General features: G+C 55.2%; 1 protein-coding gene across 3 annotated transcripts; it reads right to left on the reverse strand.

Moving 5' to 3' along the window:
- Nucleotides 1–692: 692 nt before the first annotated feature.
- On the reverse strand, nt 693–8613 carry ATF7IP2 (activating transcription factor 7 interacting protein 2). 3 transcript variants are annotated; one of them, XM_032230854.1, is made up of 11 exons: nt 8508–8613; nt 7289–7849; nt 6750–6886; nt 5705–5836; nt 5380–5451; nt 4232–4359; nt 3992–4068; nt 3150–3214; nt 2890–2938; nt 2352–2434; nt 693–1511 (listed from the first exon to the last, which is right to left on the reverse strand). In XM_032230854.1, the coding sequence occupies exons 2-11, from the start codon at nt 7839–7841 to the stop codon at nt 1110–1112; spliced, it is 1698 nt and encodes a 565-aa protein (XP_032086745.1). In that variant the 5' UTR covers nt 7842–7849; nt 8508–8613; the 3' UTR covers nt 693–1109. The 3 variants fall into 3 exon arrangements, with proteins under 3 accessions (XP_032086745.1, XP_032086746.1, XP_032086747.1); XM_032230855.1 differs by lacking the exon at nt 8508–8613 and adding an exon at nt 8435–8486; XM_032230856.1 differs by lacking the exon at nt 8508–8613 and adding an exon at nt 8265–8424.
- Nucleotides 8614–16787: the final 8174 nt, after the last annotated feature.

The following is a 16787-nucleotide window of genomic DNA, read 5'->3' on the forward strand; positions in this document are numbered from 1 at the left end:
CAGCCCCAGGCCTGCTGGAACAGCCTTGTGTACCGGGTGGGTTGCGTACAAACCAGAGGCCACGTTTGCTTCCCTGGAACTCTTTCAGCATTTCTGGTCCTCCTCACAGCTGTGGAGAAGGGAAAGTGGCCTCGGGGGGCTCCTAAACTGAAGGGTCTTGTGTGCCCTGGAAGAAGGCCAAAGGCAGCCCCCCCACCTCTTCCAGGCAGCCAAATGGCCCCAGCAGGAGACCCTCGGAGAGGTGGGCTGTTCAAGAGCCTGTTTTTCAGTTTACAAGCACAAGGTGGTTCCTCGGTGAACAGGATTTCTGCACCGTAATCCCTTTTACAAGCCAGGCAGGATTCTTGGAATACGTCTGCCTAGTTCTGGCTAAATGCCCTCCAGGCAACAGAGGCCACTGAGACCACATCATTCCGAGGAAGCCTCACTTGGCTACTCAAAGCAGCTTTAAGACGTGTGGACTTCAACTCCCAGAGTCCCTGCAGCCAATTGAGGAATTCTGGAGTTAAAAGTCCACAGCCAATTTGGGGAAACCGTTCGCCACGCCAGGCAGCCACCGAGACTCCCCTATTTCAGCTGCTTCTCCAGAAATGTTGAGAAAGGGGGGGGGGATGCTTTTGGAGAGAAAAGTGGATTTTTGGATCAGAACAACCCCCTTCTACAAAATCAGGAAAATACAGTTAGCCTGCAGGAAAATCTAACAGAAAAGGCACTTTATTTCAAAAACAAATTTTTTTTTGACCCACTTGGCTTTGGGCCAAGAGAACATTTCTCTCTCTCATCCTACTGGTGAAGGGATGAAAACAATACTGAAAGCAAAGTTCCCCCTCTTGGGGGTCCTGAGTCTGATTCTCCCCCAGGGGAAGGGGACAAACCTTCCACTTTCTCTCTCTCTGGAGGCTTCAGCGTTGGGTGGCCGTCTTCCCAGCCTTCTCTCCCATGTTCCCTCACATGGGATGCTTAGTGTGGGAGGGGAAAAAAGGGCAACCGAGGACTGGCCGGGGGGGTCTTTTCCACACCTTGAGCTGGGGAAATAATGCCCCTCAAAAGTACCCCGGAAAAGGGGTGTCGGGTTAGGGAAGGGTCCTGCCGCTCCCCCCGAGCCCCCTCTAGAGAGCCGAGATGGACTGGACCTCGCAGAAAGGCCCATGGCGCCCGTGGACGTCCTTGGCGCGCATGGTGAAGTGGCACTTGACGGAGCGGGGGAACTGTGAGAGCGAGCAGGCCATGGGCAGCGGGAGGGCCTTGATGACGCTGGTCCTCTTCCACTCGGAGGTGGTCCCGCTGTCCACGTCCTCCAGGCAGATGAACAAGGAGAAGCTCTCGATGGGGGCGCACCGGGGGTCCACGCAGCGTACGTTCCACTGGAGGGCGATGCCTTTGGGCTGGTTCACCTGAGCCACCACCAGGTCCAGCTTCTGAGGGGGCGGAGAGTCTCCCAGGTCCTCCCAGGGCGCTGGGTCCGGCTCTACGCTCGGCAAGGCAGGCAGGCGCGGGACCCTCGGGGGCACCTGGAGGAGGCAGGAGCCGCGGTTCATGAGCAGGCAAGGGAAAGGAGGCAGCCGTCCCACCCGTCCCCACACAGCAGGGGCCCCGAGCTGTGCAACTCTCTCTTTCACACACACACATCAGGAAGCTTTTTTTTGGGGGGGGATGAGAGTCCATGGGGAAGGCAAGCTTTGAGGCAGCAGAGAAGAGGGGAGAGAAAGGATTAAGGGAGGGCAGGGGGGCAAGCACTTCCCCCCCCCCAACCCTCTGCAGAAGTTCCCCTTTCGGTTCAGCTGGAGGTTTGGCCAAAGCCCGTGTTCTGTTTCACGCCCTGCAGAGGCCAGGAACGCAGCCCCAGCTGGCATCCCCTCCCTTCTGCTTCCCACCTTCCAGAAGACCCCCCTGTTTTGCCCAGAGGGGGCAGTAACGCCAGCCGCGTCCTGGAGGCCGAACCGAGAGGTGGGCCCAGCAAGCCCCAGGAAGCCTCTTCACCTCTGCAGCCTTGGCAAAAGTCCCGGGGCAGCTGAAACCGACCACCACCGTGGCTCATTCGGCTGCCTGCTTGGCTGGATGGAGACTCCCGGAGGATTTGGAGGGCCCGGCTGAGGCACGAACAGTTGCGGCAGGAAGCTTCAGCAAGCCCCCCCTGAAGCTGCCTCCAAGCCCAGCTGCTGCTTCAGCATCTGTCCTGAGCCTTTCCTACTGCAAGGCTGCCCCCTTGTGGCCAAGCGAATGAAACTCACCCCTTCCAAGGCAGGACAGTTCCATTTATTTTAACATTTCTTACTCTTGTAGGGTTTGTGTGAGCTGCTCCCCGCCCCCCCTGCAGAGGACACAGCAGTTGGGAGATCCCCTTCAAATACCTGATCCAGGGATTCTCTCGAAGGCTGCGGAAGGCTCTCCGGCTGGCCCAGGTGCCTGATTCCTGCCACTTGTTCCTTCTCTCCTTTGACCACAGATACAAAAGGGACGAGCGCTTTAAACATTGTGCTAAGCACCACTCCATCCATCAGGTGGCTTCTCACAATTGCCACAGCTACTAAAACAAGGCCCTCAGCGCCAATCTTCAGGGCAAGGCAAATAAAGACACCCCCCCGCCCCCCGCCCCCCAGGACAAGACGGCCTCTCCTGTCCGTTCACCGGCACCCAAATGCTCTGGGCTGCGGAAGAAACGCTCCGGGGCCAACCGCTCTCCTGGAGGCAGCCAGTCCGGTACAGAGATTCCAGTGGAAGAAACGTTTTATTCCTCCAGAGAAAACCGGAACATTTTGCAGTGACTGCCCTGCGTTCCATTTGCTATCGTATGTTTACTCCGCTGCTTTGGGGGAAGCCATGCAATTAAAATAATGACAAGCACCACCTCTACGCTGCCGTGAAGGTATGAAGCTACTGTCTGCTCACCTTTATCAGGTTTGCTTTCTTCGTCCGTTAAGTCAATCACAAGCGCACCCTGCAATTGGGAGGAAAGGGGAATTAAGTGGACCCAGCGGGGTTGTGTGGTGATTCTGCAAACAGCCTGAAGCAGCGTGTAACAACCGACGGACTTCAGAAACACGGGAGGGTCAGACATAGAAACGCATGCAAAGCGCAGCAAAAATTCCCAGAATTCTTTGGTAACCGCAGAGCAGGAAAAAAAGATCAGAGAAAGCTTCGAAGCTGACCTGGGACTCGCTCATCTGGTCACCTGGAGGGCCTGGGTATCCGGCAGCTGCTTTCGGTGGAGGAGCTGCAGGAATTGGACACAAGCGAGGGCAGTTTTTAAAACCCAGACCTTTGCTGGGTGGCTCAATAAGGCCAAAGCTGGCACATGCCTGCAACTGGGTAGGAGTCGGGGAGGGGGTCTTCTAGGCAGACTGAGCAGCCTCCTGACTTTTCTGGGCAAGGTGGAGAAGCCCCCTTGGCCCAAGATCTGCGTCTTGCTGGGCCCAGAGAAGAGCACTGCTTGGGAGACGTTGGCTTGTGTGGGGCGCCTAGGAGGAGGGACGGGAGGTCCTAGGGGCCAGGGGCTCTGTCTGGAGCCTTCGGGGCAGCCTTGGCTGGGGCTCTGCCTGATCCACCCTCTCTTCCTACCCCTGCACTGCTCCGTCATCGGCCAACAGAGAGCAACATCTTAGCCCCAAGGAAAGGCAGCTGACTCAAGCCTCTTCCCAGGCCCCACTTCCCCCGGGGCCGTCTAGGAGGTATCTGTGGGTTCCATGCTCTGCAGGGGTCCAGAGTGGGGACCTCCCCCCCCCCCAGAAATCTGGGCCTGCTGCTTCCATTCTGCTGAATGCCGAATTGCTTGCAGGAGACGCCCTAAGGGCCACGTTCTGCCCCTCGCGTGGGCCCTCAGCACAGGTTGCATCCCCTCCGTTCTTTTCCCGGAGCCCCTGAAGGAAGACCTGCCGGAGCCTTCTTACTTCCTTCGCTCCCTCGGGTCCACTCAGAGACGCTCAGATTATGCATTGGCTTCTTTTTAAGCAGGTTTGTTGGGGGGCTGAAAAGTGGGGGTCCCTCTGCCTACCTGGAGCCCCGGCTGCCAGCACCCCCGAGCTTGGCTTCGGCGCCTCAACGCAGGGGAACCCATCAGCACCGGACGACCTGATCAAGAAGCAACCGTAGTCATTCACGGCATCCAGCAAGAGGTTAGCGAGCAGCCGGCCACTCCCCACCAAGACGCCGGATAGATGTTTCCTCCGCAGAGCAGCCCCCCCCCCCAGCAAACCGTCTCAGACACAATCGACAATTGCCGTTTGCCACTAACCTTTCCGCCGTGGGAGACAGGATTTCGGTCAGTGTTGGTGGCACCAGCTTGCCAGCCGCGTTTGTGTTCGGAGGCAGGGTGGCACCATTGAACATTTTGCATTGGGCATGTGCCCTGGGCTGCTTGACCTGGGAGAAGATGTAATATAGTTCCTTGTGTAGGTGTGTGTCACCCATGGCCCAGTTCATCCCGGGCATGCAGAGCCACGCTGAACCACACAGGAGAAAACAAACTCCTAGAACGCCATAACATCCTGATAGTGCATAACATAACATTCTGAGATGTGCCCTACCATTGACGTCCAGGATTTGACCATATATAGACTGAGCAGTAGATTAGAAATTGTACTTTTACAGGCTGTCTTTAACCACATGCTATTGCTCCTCCTGCCTTTGTCCTATCTCAATAAAAGGGGCTCTCAGACCCCCAATCTGGGTCGTCGCTCCATCCCGAGAAAGGTCGTGTCCTGTCTTTTCTCAACATTGGCCTCATGGACGAACCACGGGAACGTTACATTGGAAGTGGAAAAAGGCGTTTACTGCCAACTACGGGAAAGGACGTTTTGCCACTGAGCCTGGAGCTCGGCCTCCATCTCCATTCCGGCTCGCTTTCGGCAAGGAAACTCAGCTTCCGGGGTGCTTTGGCTTTCCTAAGGAGCCCCCGAGAACTCTGCCTGAAAAGCAAGAGAGTTCGGAGCCGGAGAGAGCGGGGGGCCCTTCTCCCGTTCCGTAGCGTTTTCGGGTTTATGGCGAACATCCGAATGAAGGCAAGGGCAGCCCCTCTGCTTCTCTCTCTCTTGGAAGTTTAGGAACCCCCGTTTTTCCTCCGAGCCAAAGCCGTTTCCTCTCCGGGGCCTCTTCAGGCACAGGGAGGGGAGCAATTGGCAAGAGGGCTTGGTCAAAGGAGGAGATGCAACCTCTCCTCTCTCACCATAACAGAAACAGCGTCTTTATTGGGCATCCAAGACTTTGAGCAAGTTGAGCGCCTGGATTTTGGGGCAACGGCCCCCTCAGCACTTAAAGGAGACCCAACATCATGAGATCCCGTTGAGAGGCGCAGAAAGGGAGGGTGGGGCTGGACTGCAGCCCCCGACGCCCCCTGGCCTCACCTGTATCTGCGTCCAAGCACTACCGCTGAGCCAGCCTTACCTTTGAGGAGGGCTCCTTCCTCTGGAATGCTATCAGAGCATTGATGTGCCTGTCCAGTCTGGAAATTTTCTTCTGCAAGGAAAGGGAAGGAGGCAGTTCTTGCAACACTCCAGCTGCCCCAGTAGAATGTCTGCCTTGAGCCCACGGCCCCCCAACCCTCCCCAGGTCTTTAACGGGGGCAGAGAGGCTCCTTGTGGGCCCCCTGTCAATCTGTGAGAAGCACAGATTGTGTGAGAAGCACAAAGACAAATTGCACAAGCTTACAAGTTACAAGCCCTATTCTCACATGCACACACACAGAGCTTTGAAAGAAGCACCCTCTTACTACAATCTTAATAGCGATGCCTTCGTGTTTCCGCAGGCACTGCGTGCGATCAATTCTTTCACTCAAGTGTCGGAGACCCTGGTCAAATTCCCTCATCGAGGCCTTCAGCTGACTTCGAATCCACCCCCTGGCCTACAGCAAGAAAAATACACAGACATTTTCAACTAAACATTCACAGCCCCCCCCCCCCCGCCCCCCTAACACAAGCGATCAGAAATGGGAAACCTTTTCAACAGCAGCCAAAGCCGAGTCCTCAACCCCCCCCCCCCGTTTTCCCCTGGTGAATTTCTTAACTTTCCCTTTGATACATGCATTTATTGTGAAATATTCCTAATTGCTGCACTTCTAGCCGCTTCCATTGTTCTAGCGAGCCCCCTCCCTCCCCAGGCTCAGCATCCCCTTCTGCTCGGCCCAAAGCGCGTGGCAAAGGCCACGGAGGACCTGAAGGGCAGAGGGAGTGCTGGCTGCCCCCCCCCCCCCCGGCCACCACTCTGGCCTCGCCTCCCGTGCTTGCTTTTAAAGGCGCCTCTTGGTGGGTTTCCAGAAGGCCAAAGGAACAAAGAGGAGGGAAATGAATTGATTTAGTTTGGAGGCAGAAGCCCCCCCACCCTGGATATTTCTAAAGTCCCCCCCCTCCAGATTTTGTGAGGAAACCGTTGCTTCCCTGTAGCAGAATCGCGTGCATGGACAAAGGCAGAGATGCCCGGACAAGCAGGCATCCCCGGGATGCAGCTGGAGTGAGACCCCCACTCCCTCCACCCCTGATGCGACTGGCCCATGCAGCATTACCTGGGGACTTTTCCAGCCCGAGAAGGGCCTGGAGCAAGCTATCAAGACAAAAACAGCGGTTACGAGCGGCTGACAGCGGAAGAGCTCCAACCACACAGAGCGGCGGCCAACAAATTCACCAGCGACCAGCTGCAGCGCTGCCACCACCGGGCCCCGTGCGGGAGGGCTTCAGCGTGGCCCCCGTGGGAAGCGGCCCTCGCAAGGGACCCCCCTGTGCCAGAGGGGGCAGCGTCCCTGCTGGCCGCAGCCGTTTTACCTTTTCCAGGCCGGACTCCGCTTTCTCCATGGCTGGGGTGGTCCGCTGTGCGGGGTCCCCGGAGGCTTTGCTGCGCTTGGAAAGGACGCTGCCTTCCTCGCCGCTGCTGGACGCCGTCCTCTTCCTCTGACCGTCTCCTGCCAGGAAAGACGGGAGAGCTTCACGGAGGGACCGGGGAGGCAAATCCGAGGCCTGCTAGGACTAAGCCCAGGGCCTCCATCTAGGGAAGAAGCCCCCGGCCCTCTTGGCCAAAAGGGGAAAGGCAATTGTTAAGCAAAGGCCCCCACTGGCCAACACCCCCCTCCCAAAGCAAAGGCAAGCTAGGACGGAGCTGTACTATCCAAATCACACACTTCACAGGTGGTCCTCGGCTTATGACCACAACTGAGGCCAAAGTGTCTGCTGCTGAATGAGACATTTGTTAAGTGAGTTTTGCCCTCTACCGAAAGGTGGGTCACCGGGAGGTTTGGGACCGGCTGCCAGAGGAAAGAGGGAGCTCGCCATCTTTTTATGGGTTTTTAAAGAGATCCCAATCTTACCCAGGGGCCCTGCGGGCACCACCCTGTCTGTTTCGGGCACCCCAAAGCGTCTTTCTTCCTCTTGCAACGCCGGAAGAGTTTGGCAGCCGGGCGTTTCGGCTGCTACATCTGCCTTTTTGTGCGTGGAAGAGGCCACCGGAAGCCGATCTGGGAGCTGGGCAGCCGGTGCTGATTCCAGGGGCGCTTCGATCGGCTTCGACAAGGGGCAGCCGGAGCCCTTTTCGTAACAGTAACGAAGGATATCCTGCAACGTGCTGGCATTCAGGAACTGCCGGACCCCCGGGTTGGGGAGGTCCTGGAGCATCTCCTGGGAGTCCTTATAGATGCTGATTTCGGAATTCACCAGCAAGCCGGGCAGGGGCTCCTTGGCCGGCAGTGGCTTCAGCCTGGCTCCGGCCTCTTCCTGGGCCCCGCTGGCTTCAACCGGCCCCGCTGGGCCCACAGCTCCTTCCCCAGCCTTCCTCCTGCTCAGGTGCACCATCTGCTTCCGGCTGCTCTGAGGCATCGTCTTCCTGGCCCGCAGCGGCTTCTGGATCTCCGTGCCCGGATTCATCCTCCCGGCTGAAAGACAGCATGGCCCCATCAGGAAGACCCCCCCCCCACAAGGCCTCGGCCATCAGAGGGGCATCCTGGGGGTCCCATCGGCAGCCCTTGTGCCTCGGGGGTGTCCGGCCGGCCTGCCCAGGCTCCCAGCTGCAGGCAGCCCAGGCCCAGCGGCCGAAGCCTGGAGGGGGGTCGCCAGGGGCCCTCGCTGGGGCCCTCCCCCTCCCCCACCCCAGGAGGAGGAGGGGGGAGGAGCATCCCTGGGCCTGACTGCCAGGAGCCCCCCAGACCCTCCCTCCCACCCACCGGGCAGCGGGCTGGGCCTGGAGCAGGTCGGGGGTCGCCAGGCCGCTTCCGCCTGCCAGGGACCCGGGGGGCGCCCTTCTTCCAAGGGGCGGAGGGTCTCTGGGGCTGGACTAGATGACCCACGGACCTCCCCGCCTGCCTTGCACCACCGGCGGCCCCGGGGGCTCCCCTGGTCGGCCGGGCTGTCGCTCCGGGCAGGCGGGGGCCAGGGAGGGAGACCCCGGAAGGGCGGCGGGACCCGGGCGGCTCCTCCCTCCTGGGGGGCCACGGCCGTTCCTGCCGGCCACCCCAACTTACAGGCGCTCCTGCGCACGCGCGCCGCCGCCACTCTTCCCGGGGCTGCCCCCCCCGCCCCCCCCCCGCTGCTCACCGCTCGGAACGCTCGCAGCGCCGACGGAGGAAGGGATACCGCGCACGCGCAGAGCGAGGCGCCAGAGGGGGGCGGGCCGCGCCGTCACTCCCCGGTTTTGGGTCTGGCGAGGAGGCTCCTGCGGCCAACCGGGAGGCAGAGGAGGCGGGATCTTCCCCATTGCGGCCAATCGGCACCGCGTCGGGGCGGGACCTTCGTCCCGATTGGCCGTGGGCGCCAAGCCGTGGTTTGTTCAACCAGGGTTCCCTCAGACGCACGTGTGAAGCCGGGGATGCGGGTCGGTGCCCGGTACGTGCCCCCCCCCCCCGAGTCCGGGCGGTTGGCGAGGGAAAGGCTTCCGTTGCAAAGGCAGCGTGGGTGGGTGAGGGAGGGGGAGTGTCTCGCTGGGCGTCCTGCGAGAGTCCCGGAGAGGAGCCCCTCACGGAGCCCCCCGCCCGGCGCTGCCGTTCCTGGCGGGAAGGAATTTTCCCAAGCAGCCGCGATGGGGGTTGAAGCCCAGGAGGCTTAAAGGCCCCCCCCGTCCCCCTTCTCCAGGCCCTCCCGTCCCCTCCCGTCCCCCGGAGTCCATTGAAGGTCCCGCCGGCTGCTTCGGTGACTCCCTCCAGCCCCCTCCGCCTCTGCCTCCTCCTCTTCCTCTTCTCCTCCTCCTCCTCCTCCTCCTCCTCTTTTTCTTCACCTCCTCCTCCTTTTCTTCTTCTTCTTCTTCACCTCTTTCTCTTCTTCCTCTTCCTCCTCCTCCTCCTCCTCCTCCTCTTCTTCACCTCCTCCTCCTCTTTTTCTTCTCTTCTTCTTCCTCTTCCTCTTCTTCTTCACCTCCTTCTCTCCTCCTTCTCTCCTCCTCCTCCTCCTCCTTCCCTCCATCGTTCCCAGCATGAGGCTCTTCTGCAAGGAGTCCTTCTTCCTTCTCATCAGGTGGCCAAAGTCTTTTGAGTTTCCTCTTCAGGATTTAGGACCTTCTAAAGAGTAGTCAGGGTGGATCTTCCCTAGGACTGACCGGTTGGATGGCCTTGCAGTCCAAGGGACTCAATGCAGGGGTCTTCTTCTCCAGCCCCAGAGTTCAAGGGCCTCCATTCTTTGGCTTCCTTCCTTCTCTTTAGGTGGTCAAAGGATTTGAGTTCCCTCTTCAGGATCTGGCCTTCTAAAGAGTAGTCAGGGTGGATCTCCTCCAGGACTGACCGCTTGGATGGCCTTGCAGTCCAAGGGACTCAATGCAGGGGTCTTCTTCTCCAGCCCCAGAGTTCGAAGGCCTCCATCCTTTGGCGCTCAGCTTTCCTTGTGGCCCAACCTTCACAGCCATCCATGGCAACTGGGGAAACCACAGCCTTGACTGTGTGTGTGTGTGTGTGTGTGTGAACAGACAACACAGTGGCACTGGCTGCAGTTGGAAGATGGCTCCCTGTTGGATGCAGTCTTTGTGCGCGCACACACACACACACACACCTATAAAACACACACACAAAATATCAGCATATCTTAAAGATCACTCAAATGAGAGATATAAACGAGACTGGAAAAAATGGATTGACTATATACAAAATAAATACGGGACCAAGAAATTCCAGTTAGCCTATGCTTAAGATCAGAAATGATTTAAATTGTTTAAAGTTGGTTCAGCAAGAAGAAGCTAAGGTCAATGTAGAATGTCATTAATTTTTTTTTCTCTCAATAGATTTTAGACTGTGTTTGTTAGAAACCCATACCGTGTACGGGTTCTGGGAAGTCGGGGGGGGGGGGGAAGGTGGACGGGGGTTGGGGGGGAGGGTGGAGGGAGGGAGGGGTATATATTAGGCTAGACAAGAATTTGGTGGTAAACTAGAATTATTTTGATATACAAGAAATTGTACTTCGATGTTTTACTGATTGAGGAATGATGAAATGTTTGCCTTAAAAGAAATAAAACTTTTGAAACGAGAAAAACACACACACACACACACACACACACACACACGCGCGCTAGATCCCGGTGCTTTGCTAGGGAAGGATGTGGTGGCTCTGTGTCAGGGTTGGGGGGGGGGGCTGAAGTGGGGGGAGCTGGGCCTTACCGCCACTGCAGGGCATCTGGGGAGTCTCGTCCTGTTGTGTGCTAGTTCCCTCTCTGGTCCATTTGGCTAGAGGGGCGTGTCCTTGTTTCTGATTGGTTACCTGTTTGACAGCTGGGGGTACATAAAGAGCTGTGAAACAGGGCTCAGGTGTTGCCAGTTAGCTAAACCGCACCTGTTAGAAATAACCTGTTAGCTGACTTGAAGTCCTGGCTCTTGTCTGACCGCCTTCTCCCAGCTGGAACCCGAGGCCTCAGGAGACCGCCCCCCTTTCTCCCCCCCAGTCATCGCTCGGAGGGGGTTCATATTGGACGCAGCGGTTGTTAGAGGCAGATTTTTTTCCCAGCCTCTCTGTTGACTTTGGGATGACTTTGAGATCCTTTTTTCCAGCTTCCCTTGCTTGTCTTCTAATCTCACCTGTAAACCTTTTCCTGAATCCCTTCCCCCCTTTCCCTTTCACTGGGGCCACCGTGGGTGGAACAGATCCGCCTGGGCTGAGGGGGTCAGTGCAAGAAGCGGGTTGGGGCTGGGACACCAGGCAGGAGGAAATCCAGCTCACAATCCGTTGGTGATTGGAACTCATAAGGGAGTCTCCCTCCCGCCGCCCGGAAGCCTAGACGTTTTGGTGAGGGACCCACGGTTGGTGCTGTAAGGAGCCCCGGGCCCCTCCTGAGGGGAGGAAGGGGGGGAAGGTCTGCCACTTTGGACTGAGGCCGCTGGCAGTTGGAACAGAGTTCTTTTCGGTTGGGAGGGGGGAGTAGAATGTCCAGCTCCTTCCCATCAGAGCCTGTTAATCTATATATATAAATACTCTGAGGCAGCTGTATAAGAAATGCTAATCATCTGAGGGTCATTTCGAAAAATCCTTTCTTAGTGAGCACCTAGAAGCCAAGAGGGACATACGTGCCAAATTTCAAGTTTGTAGGCTTTGCAGTGGTGGAGATTTCATGATGCGTGACTGGATTTGGCTTATTCCCGCCCCCCCCCCCCCCCGAGGCAGCTCTTTGGCCATTCTCCCACGTCCTGAGGTGTCTTCACAAAGTCTTGGGGATCCCTCTTGGACCGAAGCTGCCTGCGGACTGCCGCACCCCTCCACCTAATCCACCAGAGTATGTATGTATGTATGTATGTATGTATGTATGTATGTATGTATGTATGTATGTATGATATATAGTATAGTATAGATCTATTTCAAGCTATTTAGCTCTCATCAGCTAGCCATACCCTTACTGGGATTCGAACATATATATATATGTGTGTGTAACGTTCCCGTGGTTCGTCCATGAGGCCAATGTGGAGAAAAGACAGGACACGATCTTTCTTGGGATGGAGCGACCCAGATTGGGGGTCTGAGAGCCCCTTTTATTGAGATAGGACAAAGGCAGGAGGAGCAATCAGCATGTGATTAAAAACAGCCTGTAAAAGTACAATTTCTAATCTACTGCTTCAGGAAAGTTCTTTCTATATATGGTCAAATCCTGGACGTCAATGGTAGGGCACATCTCAGGATGTTATGTTATTCACTATCAGGATGTTATGGCGTTCTAGGAGTTTGTTTTCTCTTGTGTGGTTCAGCGTGGCTCTGCAAGCCCTGGTATGAACTGGGCCATGGGGGACACACACCTACACAAGGAGCTATATTACAACATATATGTATTTAGTCTCCCTTTATATATTTATTTATCAGCACAAATGCAGCATATATATTGGGGGGAGCTCTGGATATGTCTTGGAAGGCATTGCTAGAAAGCCGAGCCCATTCCCTCTCCTTCCCTGCTAATTAAAAGGAGAAAGTGACCTTCCTTCCACCTCATCTGATGCCATCTAGAGTGAGCAAGGGGGACGGGGGGGGGGGGAGGGCAGCCTTGAAGTCGCCCTCCTCCCTCCGTGCTGCTGTCCAGGCTGGGAACCAGCAAAGATCCAATCCTGGCTTCGCCTGGGGTTCCTTAATAACCTGCACATTTCTTCAGTTGGGTTTTGTCCCAATGCATCGGCCCCAAGGTCGTGACTACCATGGGGGGGGGGGGATTGGTCCATCCCCCACCTCCAGCTCTTAAGTCTGGAGTAACTACACTGCACTAAAAGCAGATCCTTTGTTTAAATTCAGCGGGTCAGCCTCCTTAATGCGCACAATTGTGAGAAAGAAGCCTCACACTCAAATTGTTGGAAATGACAAAAGTTTTCCTTAAGAAAGCATTCACAAAGGCTGGTGGATCTCTAAGCTGCAGGCCAGAGGCCACACGGGTTATGGATTCTATGATATTTTATACATGTCTATTAACCCTCCCTCCCAGGTCCAGTTGATAGGCCCTGGTCAGTCACGTGCTAAAGGGCTGCCTGTAATCTGCTATTCCACTGCAAAGTTTTAGAATCAGTGAAGCCCTTGTGGCTAAGCGCTGAGCCCCTTCCTTTCTCCCCTCTTTGGTATTCCCTTAGCGGCTCCCTCGGTACAATGCAGTATGTGGTCCCTGTGACAAGCCAGAAGCTGTGAAAGTCATTGGCCAGCAAAGTTCACGCCTCGGGCCTTGGATATGCAGTAGTGTGGCTAGGTAGTTTGAACAAAAAGTAAACTTTTTTTTAAATTAATTTTTTATTTTATCAATTTCATATATACATTCACAATTCTATGATCTCATAACTGTTATTAATAATATGTATTTATAACAATTTTTTCCCTACAGTTAACAATATACTTGAAGATTGCTTTCTTACCATCCCATAGATCCATCTTATCTTACAACGGTCCTACTTCTTCCCTCCCTCCCTCTTTCCTTCCCTCGTTTCTTCTCTCCTACTCCCCTTCCTTCCCTCCCTCCTTCCCCTTCCCTCTTTCTCGCCTTCCTTCCTTCCCTCCTTTCTTTTCTCCTTCTCTCCTTCCTTTCCCCCTTCCTTTCCTCCTTCCTTCCCCCCTTTCTTCCCTCCCTCCTTTCTTCTCTCCTTCTCTCCTTCTCTCCTTCTCTCCTTCCCTCCTTCCTTCTCTCCCACATTCCCTCCTTCCTTCCCCCCTTTCTTCTCTCCTTCTCTCCTTCCTTTCCCCCTTCCTTTCCTCCTTCCTTCCCCCCTTTCTTCCCTCCCTCCTTTCTTCTCTCCTTCTCTCCTTCCCTCCTTCCTTCTCTCCCACATTCCCTCCTTCCTTCCCCCCTTTCTTCTCTCCTTCTCTCCTTCCTTCCCTATATAAGTAAACCTTATATAAATTGTATAATACGTCGTTCAGAAGCTGTGCTAGTCTACATTAAGGAAATGTACAACTTATGATATTGTTTCTCACGCGTGCGCAAGAAGCCAAACCGAGACAGTCACAGGTTTAATGTGTTCTTGTGAAAGCAGAGTGAGATTTCGTCTGTTGGTGGGTTCCTTTTTGTTGTAATATAGTTCCTTGTGTAGGTGTGGGTCCCCCATGGTCCAGTTCATACCAGGGCATGCAGAGCCACGCTGAACCACACAGGAGAAAACAAACTCCTAGAACGCCATAACATCCTGATAGCGCATAACATAACATCCTGAGATGTGCCCTACCAATGACGCCCAGGATTTGACCATATATAGACTGAGCAGTAGATTAGAAATTGTACTTTTACAGGCTGTTTTTAACCACATGCTATTGCTCCTCCTGCCTTTGTCCTATCTCAATAAAAGGGGCTACCAGACCCCCAATCTGGGTCATCGCTCCATCCCGAGAAAGATCATGTCCATGTCTTTTCTCCACATTGGCCTCATGGACGAACCATGGGAACGTCACATTTGGTAGCAGAGGATGGTTACTTCACACCTTTTAAACAATTGACCGAGATGCCTGGGCCAGTGCTGGGCACGTTTGCCCTGTGACCAAATGTTTATTCACCTGATTAACTCCATTTTGGGGGTTTCTTACGAGATGCTAAACGCAGAGCCAAAAGCAAAAGCAAAAGCTGCAGCTGGAGGTCAGCTCGTCTTGCAACACAGATCTTCTGAAGGGGTGGGGCTGGGGGGGGGGCTGGGGTGCCTAGGTGTAAAAACGTCCAGATGGCATCTATCCCCTGGTCCTTAAGGTTTTATGTAGCTCTTCGTAATTTTAATTTTTCATACTTGCCTTTCTACCACTGGGAACCCTCCCAGGGTCACCTTATCAGTAAGATGGATGCCATTCAATTAATAAATGAATCTGCAACCGGGTGATACAGCTGCCTCCTTTCTCTCTCTCTGTGTGTTGGACATTTCCTCCAGGAAGGGGGTCTCCCCTGCCAATGACCTCATGCCAACTGCCCTGGGGGCTGTGCCCTGAACCTTCCGCCCTGCTCAGGACCCTCTTTTAACCTTCCCCTCTCAGTCTTACCTGTCTGACAGCTGCCGTTCAATGTGTCCATAGTTTCCCAGGAGTCCCAAATCTCGCTTTCTGCCTTGGACTGATCACAGTCCCCCATTTGGTTCATGATGGAGGCCCCTGTTCCAGCCACTGTACCTGGCAGCCTTTGGCAGCAGCTGGTGTCTTTCTAAGCCAGGGCAACCGGAATAGCCCTTTTCTTGAAATGTAGAGTCCAGCCAAATGTTTGGACCTCTCCAATCTGCCATGAAACCGGGTGGGGGAAAGCATCGTTCATTGAAAGGCTTTTGCCAGCTGAGGTTGGTGGGGGTTTTATATGGGTCTAACACCCCTCCCAGCCTCAGAGGCCAGATGGGCATTTAAATCAGGAAGAGACCCTTCCCCAGTTCCCCCACCTCCCCTCCGACGTTAAAAGTGGTCTGCAGTTGACTATTGGGCTCCAAGACAGACAGACAGACTGGCTAGCTTGTGAAAACCAGGGTTTATATTCTGCCTGATGGGTGAATCCTGCAAGTGGATGTTTACTCCCTACATTATGGTTGAAAACAAACAGTGGTTTAAGCGTGACTTAAGAAGTAGGTAAGCAAGACCTGGGCTTGTTTCTTGAAAGGGGAAGCATACTCTTCCCTCTAGGAAGACTGAAACGTCCGGCTGGTCTGGGGTTGGATCCCAGCACAGCCCACCAACTGCCTCAGGCAGGGAAAATGTGCATTCATCCCCCCCCCCCCCGCTCCCCCTGTATCTGCCATTCCTAGGTGGAAGAAAACTCACTGCACCGTTTCCACCAACATCTGGGTGGTTGAGGGAGACCAGGAGTCTCCAGAGGCTCCTACACTCAGGCCGGCCTCCTGAACGGCTGGCCGGGGCCTTGGCAGGGGCTGCGCATGAGTTCTCTTCATCAGCACTTGTATTTTTAGAGGAGAACGAGGAAGTCACTGGCCACAAAAGCTGACTGGTGCCAACCTCCATTTTATTAAATGCATTTGCACCCTAAGCAGAAAATCTAATCTGGCAGAAACTCTGGCAACATCGCTGGCCAGCACTGATTGGACAACTATGCCAAGGGGGTCTCTGCCCCCCTGAAGTGGGCAGAACCTCGGTGCGGGTCTGTCAGATAAACCTGGCTCAGGCAGTCTGTCCGTCAACTGGGTGGTGGGGGACTTTTCCCTGGGGGGAAGTAACTGAGGCCATGGGGAGGGGGGGCACGAGTGAAGCTTTCCTCCATGTGCAGATAAATGGGGTTGCCCCTGAAAATCTGTCTTTAGAAAAGGCAATAATGCAGCCGCAACCCAGATCTTTGATAGCTCCACAGATGGTTTAATTCAGGCTGACTGTAGGTGGCGCTCTGCCACAAATATTCAGGCTGCTTGAGGCTCCCCACGGCTCCTCCAAAGGAGCCCCCCCCCTGCTTTGGAGTGCAGAGGATGAACAAGGGGAGGATTGAGAGCAACGCAGCCCCCCTCCCCCTCCTCCCTTGGAGGGTCCGATTCCTCCACGTCGCCCCATCTCAGCTCTCTTCTCATTTGGAGTTTGGGTTGCTTTCCTGCAGCTGAGAGGTTAAATGTCAAAATTGGGCTGCAATTTAACCCCCGGTTCTATTAATGTTTGCGTCCTTAGGGGTCATTTTTGTCGTAACGAAACCCGCTTTCTAGTCATTGTCAGAAAATCACTCCCCACCACAAAGGAACGTATTTATTGCATTTTTTAGCCTCTGTGTGTGTGTGTGTGTGTTGTTTTAGCCCAGCCTGGCTGCTGTGTTTCCAGCTGTGGCCAGCCTCAAGGTACGGGAGTTGTAACCAGGTGTCTTTTCCGGCTCTTCCCCAAATCACAGAAAAGGACCCCGCATTCTGGAGCGAGCGGCCTTCGGCTTTCTGGAAGCACTGCAGAGCGGAAGGAACAAGCCGGCCAGACATTTTGCGGCTGAGAAGATGGGAAACTCAG

This window comes from Thamnophis elegans, chromosome 14, assembly GCF_009769535.1.
Source record: "Thamnophis elegans isolate rThaEle1 chromosome 14, rThaEle1.pri, whole genome shotgun sequence".
NCBI lineage: Eukaryota > Metazoa > Chordata > Lepidosauria > Squamata > Colubridae > Thamnophis > Thamnophis elegans.

What these genes read in the sequence shown, in the direction of transcription:
- ATF7IP2 (XM_032230854.1), bottom strand. Translation starts at nt 7,841, where the DNA reads ATGAATCCGGGCACGGAGATCCAGAAGCCGCTGCGGGCCAGGAAGACG. An exon ending in GCATCGCTATTAAGATTGTA is followed by an intron (nt 5,452 to 5,704) that starts GTAAGAGGGTGC and finishes CTTTCCTTGCAG; the next exon opens with AAGAAAATTTCCAGACTGGA. An exon ending in CGAGAGAATCCCTGGATCAG is followed by an intron (nt 1,512 to 2,351) that starts GTATTTGAAGGG and finishes TGCCTCCTCCAG; the next exon opens with GTGCCCCCGAGGGTCCCGCG.